Source organism: Cornus florida, unplaced genomic scaffold (assembly GCF_030987335.1).
Source record: "Cornus florida cultivar Cherokee Brave unplaced genomic scaffold, ASM3098733v1 CherokeeBrave_3.0.0_Hap2_Chr08, whole genome shotgun sequence".
Taxonomy (NCBI): Eukaryota; Viridiplantae; Streptophyta; class Magnoliopsida; order Cornales; family Cornaceae; genus Cornus; species Cornus florida.
In genome coordinates this window covers 43,479,972-43,488,618 of record NW_026775578.1, presented here as the reverse complement: position 1 = coordinate 43,488,618, position 8,647 = coordinate 43,479,972, and the positions used below count along the sequence as shown (strand labels likewise).

At 35.3% G+C, this 8,647-nt stretch overlaps 1 protein-coding gene across 1 annotated transcript; it reads left to right on the top strand.

The window, feature by feature from the left end:
• Positions 1–1,719: 1,719 nt before the first annotated feature.
• Positions 1,720–3,109, top strand: LOC132270148 (protein ALP1-like). Its single transcript, XM_059771349.1, has 3 exons — positions 1,720–2,253; positions 2,329–2,554; positions 2,634–3,109. The coding sequence occupies exons 1-3, from the start codon at positions 1,720–1,722 to the stop codon at positions 3,107–3,109; spliced, it is 1,236 nt and encodes a 411-aa protein (XP_059627332.1).
• The last annotated feature ends 5,538 nt before the right edge of the window (positions 3,110–8,647 follow it).

Below are 8,647 nucleotides of genomic sequence, written 5' to 3'. Positions count from 1 at the left end.
ACATAAATGGACATAGGAATAAGAGATTCACGCGTTTAAATGGAGCGTATCTACCGCGTGGAATCCCCTGCAATTACAGTTAAGTCCCATAGGTGGGGCCAAATGGGTGAAATCAGGTGAGATTCGTACAAAAGTGTAGGGGCATCTTGGAGAATAGCTGAAACTTAGCGAGCAAGCTGAAGAGAAGTCAAGTCTAATGAGAAGCTGACAGGTCAGATAGATTCGTCAGCTTCAGTACTAGACTCATATTTTGACGAGAAAAGATAAGGTTACTATTACTCTTATTTAACCAGAATGTAGAGAGAAAAAATATAGGGGAAAAAATATGGGGTGTATATATGTTTCGAGAAGGTTCTCTAAGGGTCAGTTTGGTAGGATGGGTTTGAAGGGAAAGGGAAGGGAAGGGGATGGAGGGTAATAAAAAAGTTGTGTTTAGATAAAGTTAGTGGAGGGAAAGGGAAGGAGAGGGAGGGGTTTGGAGGGTTATTTATAAGAAGGCGTACAGTAATTTCTTAACCTTTCAAAATTGGGAGGATAAGGAAGGAAAGGGAAGGGAATGGCAGGCAATGGCTATCAAAATATTTGTTAGGCCAATTTTACCCTCAAATTTGCTCTTCATATTAGGGCCTGTCTTCAGCGCTGGAACAAAGGAAGGCGTATATTCAGCGCGGGAACAAAGGCGCCAAAATTCACTGGTATAAGAAGAAATAGGAGAGAGAAAAGGGGGAAGTGGGTTCACGTATGGGAGAGAGAGAAGGGGAAGTGGGTTCACTGCATGGTCTCTGTGCAGGAGTAGGAAGTTGATGATAGAGATAGAAGGGAAAGGTTTGTAACGGTTAAATTCATTGGTTTACAAACACCGGCTTTGGAGCTACGCAAACCGTTCGAAAATTCATCTGAATTCATCATCTTCTTGGAGTATTCGATGTTCAGGTGTGTTTCTTCAATCCATCTAAGTTTTCCTCTTTTATTATTATTTTTTTTCCTTAAGATTTGTCCGTATACAGTTGGAGATTTGTTATATTCTACGGAAAAAAATTCCTGCGATTATCTTTAATTATGTCGATGGTTTTCTTGTGAACTCTGTAATTTTGTGGGTTTCTCTCTTTTATCTTTTTGTTATAGTTAATGTGAATTTAGAAAGAAAAAAAAAAAACACACACACACACACACTTGATAATCCTTATTCTGTAGGGGGGAGAACTCACATGGCAAACTGTAATAACCCCACTAATATGCAGTCCCAGTGCCTTTTGAATATATTTAGTCCTTGCAAAGTTTTGTTCATATTTCCTGAGGGATTTAAGAAAAAAGGTTTAAAAGCAACTAGGAAACTTGAGAAGAAAAAAAATGCATATTCTATTTTTATTTCACGCCCTGGTCAGGTGTTATGAAGTTGTAGTGGGCTATTATGGACATGAAATATTATGAAAAACAGCATGCCATAATGAGAATGTCATTGATACAGTCCGAATTATGTCTTATTATGGTCATTATTTGAAATATTGCAACTAGATTTTTGTTGCAATACCAACATAATCAATTGGTTTATGTCTGATCATAAGTGTCATATAATTATCATAGGTTATGTTTGGGTGGGTATTCTTATATATATATACTATCAGAACATCATATATTTGTTGAGTGTGTCTTATACCCTTATTTTATTAATCTACACTTATTGAATTTTGAGGGTGACAACAAGTCTTGAAATGGTAGATGGAGAGGCGAAATAATATGGCAACAAATGAATGGTTTTTGTGGGAACAAAGAAGGCGTTTGGCTGCAACTCAAGTTATTTGTTTGGTTGTGTATTGGCTTTTACGGAAAAAGTTTCAAAGGAGAAACTATGTTAATCGACTCACTGGACAATCAACTTTTGAAAGAGAAATGGTACGAAATGAACTTATGAACCAACTTAGGACAAATCAAAGATGTCGTGATATAACTCGAATGGGACCAGAGGCTTTCCAAAATTTATGTGAGATTCTTAAAAGGGATGCTGGTCTTAAGGCAACAAAAAATGCATCAGTTGAAGAACAAGTTGCAAAATTTCTTCACATATTATCACACAATGTGAGGAATCGCACGATTCAGTTTTTTTTTCGTCGCTCCGGTGAAACTACAAGTCACCATTTCCATAGTGTGTTAAGGTCAATAATCTCGTTAGAAGAAAAATTTCTCCGACAGCCTAATGGTTTACAAATCCCTCCGAAGATACTTAGCAATAGTAGGTTCTATCCATACTTCAAGGTAAAATTATAATTTTATTTTAAAATTTTTATACATATGTTGATATAAAAAATTTATAAAATAAATTTATATCAGAATTGTGTGGGTGCGATTGATGGAACACATGTTCGTGTGAGAGTACCTACTGAAGACGCTCCAAGATATCGTGGTCGAAAGAATTTTCCAACCACAAATGTGTTAGCTGCTTGTTCATTTGACTTGAGATTCACATATGTCTTGCCTGGATGGGAAGGGACTGCATCAGACTCGAGAGTAATTAAGAGTGCATTTGAAAGAAAGGATAAGTTGAGAATCCCTAAAGGTAATTTCTATATAAAATTTATAAAATATTATTTTCTGATTTATAGTTATTCAATGATAACAACTTTTATTGTTAATAGGTAAATATTATCTTGTTGATGGTGGATATATGCTACGAGGTGGACTTATCACGCCTTATAGAGGTGTTCGATATCACTTGAAAGAATTTGCTTCACATCGACCTGAAAATCCTCGGGAATTGTTTAACTTACGACATGCGTCGTTACGTAATGCGATCGAGAGAGCATTTGGTGTATTAAAGAAACGATTTCCAATTATAGGAAGCACAACTGAGCCCACTTACTCAATCGAAACACAAACAGAGATTATCCTTGCATGTTGCATTCTGCATAATTATTTAATGGGCGTTGATCCTGATGAAAGACATATTGATGAAGTAGATCGGGAACTCTTAAACCAAGTTGAAGTTCAAGTTGAAGATGAAGATGAAGATGTAGATGATGATCGAACTCCAAGGGATATTGTTGAAGGAGAACATATAAGGGACATCATTGCAATGAACATGTGGAATGACTATGTAGCAAATCAAATGTGACTAATGTTATGTGTGTTATAAGTCTAAATCTTTTGCTTGTTTGATAAATGCTTAAAACCCTAGTTTTATTTATTTTCTCTTATGACAAGTACTTGGTCTTTACTAAGACTTTATTGGTAGCTCAAGTTTGATTTGATGATATATTGTTAAAGAAGAAAAAGCATAGTCGATATCTTATATTACTCATGTTAATTTGTTTGTCATGATGTTATTATTATTATTATTATTATTTTTGTTGGTCACACTCTATTTTGAAATTTTACATTAGATTCTACTCATTTGCTAATTTCTTATGTAGATAAGAAAATGAGTAACACAACAAACAAAAATGAAGGGAACAAGAAAGATAGGTTTGTTTGGACGCAACAAATGGAAGATGCATTCATTGATGTGCTGTATTACCAACATATTAAAGGGAATAGGGTTGATGGAACTTTTACTAGTAAAGCATATGATGAAATGGTTAAAGAATTGTGTGCAAAACTTGAAATGGATTTTACCAAAGATAGGATTAAGAATCGATTGAAGACTATAAAGACTCATTTCAATGAGTGGTATGACCTGTTTAAGAATGGATTGAGCGGATTTGCTTGGAGTCGTGAGACAAAGATGTGGAGTGCGGAGCCAGAGGTTTGGAATTCATTGATTGAGGTACTATTTTTTTTTTTTTATTAATTTAGAGTTATTTTTACTATTAAAGTATGTTTAAGGCCTAATTCATATGGAAACTCTTGAAATGTTTTTTCTATGTTGTTCTAGTGTCGTTGTTTTACCCAAAGAATGTTTTACACTATGAAATGTTTAGCATATATATATATATATATTTATATGCTTGTAATAGGCAAAACCGCAAGCGGAGAAATGGAGAACTACACCTATTAACAACTATGATAAGTTGCTAGAGTTGTTTGCAAAAGATAGAGCGACGGGTGATGAGGCTGCAACTGCTAAGGAGAAACGTTTTCAATGGGCTAGCTCAACCAATGACGAGTTAATGGGAAGTATTGATGGTATTGATCAGCTAGTAGCAGAAAATGAGGTGACTTTGGAAAATGTTGAGCATGTGGCTGATGAGATTGAAAGGACAATGTCCCCTAAGGCAACTTCTATTGCATCTTCAAGTGCAAAAGGAAAGAGGAAACGGTCTTCACGTGGTGTCTCTAATGATACCCAAGACATAGCAAATGCAATTTCCTCTGTTGCAGAATCTATTAAAGAGGGAAATGCTCTTTATGGAAAGTATAATCGTAAGGTGCATTCGGAGGAGGAAATCTATAATGAGCTAGAATCAATTGGACTTGAGCCATTTTTAATTGATGATGCTTACTTTTATCTCGCTAACCATCCTGATCAAACAAGGATATTCCTTGGTGTTCCAGTTGCAAAGCGTAAGAATATTTTGGAGAAAATGATGTATGGTTCAACATGATGCTGATTGATGATGGGTAGTCTTTCTTTTTGTTGGGTATAGGTTCCTTTTTTGAGAAACACTTCTGGGAATGTAATGAATTCCTTTTTTGTTGGTGAAACTTTGTGTTGTTATATTACGGAAAAAGTATGTATTGGAAACCTTTTACAATGATGTAAATCTAGGAACTTGACTATGATGTAATTATTATTATCTACTCTTTTGGTTATGGAATTTTATAATGATTATATTTCTGGTCTTTTGGTTTTATTTAGCAGGTGATGTTTGTGGTTATTGAGGTGTCTTTTGTTGATTGCGTAGCATTCATTTTCCTTTGAAATTGCAGTTGTGTCAGTGGTTATCAAAGCAGAGTGAAATAGATTTCTTTGCTTCGAATTACAGCATATACTACTGATGCTATACTTAAATTTCAGATTCAATATATTGATGCTATACTTATTTTTCAAATTCAATATATTAATGCTATACGTAAGGTTGTCAACCCCAATTATGAGAAATTAGTCAGCTCCCTTCAACTACCATACAGGCCGCAACAGCCAAATCATAGTAAGAACTGCATCATGTGAGAACCACATGAGGACTACATTATCCAACCCTGAACTTGATCAATATAATGAAAAAAATGATGGATGCACTCTCATTTTTTTTTTTTTCCTCACTAAAATTAAATGACAAAAATATTCTTTATACTCTGATTAATTAAAATGTTATTGTTGTAATTTCATATTCAAGTGCAGTGTATTAGCTAGAGTACATTTATCACCTCCCAACATTAAATTCAGAAGATGATGATATCACATATGAAGCTCAAACTGCAAAATCTGGTAAAATATTAACAAATGAGAATGGAGATTTCAAATGGTTCCATTTGTAGAAGAAAAAAACCGAAATGACATAGAAAAAAAAGGAAACAACAATATTTGAATTTAACTGTATAATAATAAACTGAGTGTTAACAGTGATGTTTAATTTGCATCTTTAGAAATGCATAACAGACTAATTGTAAAAATTCTCAATGTCTATACTCTCAGGATCTTCCACTGCAGACAATAGAGCCGGCTCCACAAAAAGGAAGAGTCGGCTCTATTGTTTTCCCTAAATTGGAGCTCTCGGCATCTCCAAGAAGAGCCGCCTCTAGAAATAGGTTGAGCCGGCTCCTTTATTGGCCTGCATACACCAACTCTCGGGATTTCTCAAATGCCCAAGAGAGCCGGCTCCAGCAATTAGTTGAGGCGGCTCCAAAAAAAATGTGGAGCCGGCTCTACAAAAAGGAAGAGCCGGCTCCACTCGGCACCTCTCAATCATTCACATATTCCGCTCCTTTTCGCGGGCTGTGTCCTCACTCTCCTTACATGCATGATGGGTATGCATGTAAGAGCATGGGAGTGGGGAAGGAAGGGATCAGAGTACTGGATACATGATATGAAAAGGCAATGATGCGTTGCAGCTGCTAAGTATGTATACTTGTTTGAATTTCAAAGAGGTAGGGTCAGAGGCATGTGATGACACTAGAGGCAAGACTGAGGTTTTAGAGAAGGCCCTGGCAATTGTGCCATATATGAAGAGTTAGGTTGGAACATTGTTAGCATCTAGCGAACTAGGGAATGGGGAGAATACAGTACTTTTTGTGTACGATTTGATTTTATCTTGAAAATTAGAATGAGAAATTCATCATGTCATAGAAAATTGAGGACAATCACATTTACATGTTTGTATTTCAGGGGTAATACGGATATTGGTCAGAATTTGGGATTAAAAATACTGTGATGACTATTTTTTATAGATTACAATGATCATTATTTTATTTATTTATTCTTTGAAACACATCATCAACAATCGTTATCTATGTTTTCTACCTCAGCTTGAAATCTTGTTTGTTAACTTCTTTTTCTTATCTTTTTTGTTCTTTTCCTTCTTTTTTTCAAAATAAAAATAAAAATCTTTCTTTATGTTGAATGGACTACATAGTCTATTAATCTGCAGTATCTATTGTAAATTTGGTTTCTTTTTATCACTGCGGGAATTGTTGTTAACTGCTTCTGTTACTCCTGATAACACAGTTATTGCAAGAACATTCTGATGAAGTCTGGTTTTTGCGCTTTTCGCATAATGGGAAGTACTTAGCCTCATCATCCCGCGATCAATCAGCAATCATATGGGAGGTAGATTTGTTGTATTTGACTGCTAAAATATGAAATAATTTGAACATGTATTCATTACCTCATGGTGTGTATGCATGTCATCTCTGGAAATTTTATTCTCATTGCTTCATCCCTCTTTTAGTAGTAGTTTGTTCTACTAAATTCCTAACTCATTGACCCATTTCGATATGTGAATGATTTAGATTTTTGGAATATAAACAAATTTTATGTTTCTGAATGATCTAAATTTAACTAGTTCTATGTAACATATGCAAGAAATTAGTGTTTGAGTAGTAGTCAAGAATTAAAGTGCTAGAAGTTATATACAACCTAACCACTGATATGGATGGAAAAAAAAAGTTAGAATTAGTTAGAACCACCGACTCCAACTAAGCACATCAATCTTCTTATCCTTTAGTCTCATTCCATATATTTTATAAGCACATCAATCTCCAAATCCTTTTGCATCTTCAATTGCAAAAACTTGCAGAAAATTGAGAAAAATTCAAGAGCCGGCTCCATGATCATGGTTGAGCCGGCTCCATGATCATGGTTGAGCCGGCTCCCTTCAAGTGTCCTATTCCCATTATATCTCGGCACTTCCTAATTTGGGGTCATTATTGAAACATTCCAGAGAGCAAACTGACTTAGGAGACTTCATCTTGCTTTGGGCGAATTCTTCCATATGATGGGTTCCTTCACTGGTATGTTAAATCCATGAAATTCCCTCTTCAATTTATATATATTCCTGCTCTTAATTTGTTTCTTTTGCTCTTTCATCATGCTCATTTCATCTAAATTCGCCATTTATCTTTCTTCTTCACAAATACTAAATTCATCATCTTTGGTAAGATTTCATTGTTCATTCTCTTAAATTCATGCTTTCTTGATGTTCATTGGCATCATTATTCAAGCTTGAATATCTCTTTGTATCTTTATCAATCTCATCTCTGTCAAACCCTCAAAACCCTAGAAATATTATATACTGATTTGAACATAAATTGGGTTGGCTTTGTGAATCTATGCTCTAAATTGCAAATTTTACTACGATTCCATTCAAGTTCCATCTTGGGTTGACATTTTATGGCTGATTTTATCAATTCCAAAACCTTTTTGCTTGATGCTCATTAACTGTTCTGGGGTCTCTAGAATGAAGTTTCTTAGCACTCATAACTTGACTGGATGTGCAAATAAAATTAGTTTTTATTTGCACAAATTCTTGGAATTTTAAATTTTATTTCCATTGAATGGTTCTTGAGCATTCAAAATTTCTATTCTATGGCTTCCTCTTCACGTAGAAAAAATCCTTCTCGTGGCCAAATAGGAATAGTAGACGTACCCATGATCATGAATCCGGCCCTAGTGAAGAAAATCCTCCCATTCAAATCTCTGTAACAATGTTGTATCGAACTCCTACATACAAGAAGTTATATGAAAAAAATTTCAATCTTAGGAAAGTGGCCAAAGGAAAAGTTTTGTCACACACAATTTGTGACGACCTCAACCTCAACACCTATAAACTCTTCGATGCTATTGGCCTTGGTGCATTTGTTGGGATGAACAAGAAGTATTATCCTAGACTTGTGCAATTATTCTACACCCACCTTGAGAAAATGCCCGGTGTAGAGAGACTTCAATGCTATGTGGCTGGAATAGTATTCCATCTTGATGTTAGCAGCATTGCCAGAATTCTTCATCTTAAGGATGGTATTCAATTCTACTCACCACAAAGATGGTACAGCGGGGAAGGTTTTGACAAACTAGCAGCAATTCGTCAAATGAGCTATGATTCCCGCACCACCAATACCAAAGAGGTCAAATCCAAACAATTAACCATGGAAGCTCGCTTGATCCACAAAATCATTGCATACTCCATTCTTCCTAAAACCGGCAGCCGCTCAAAAGTCTCTCACATGGAAATCTTTTTGATTTGGTGCGTGTTAAATGGAAAAGTATTTGATTTGGCAT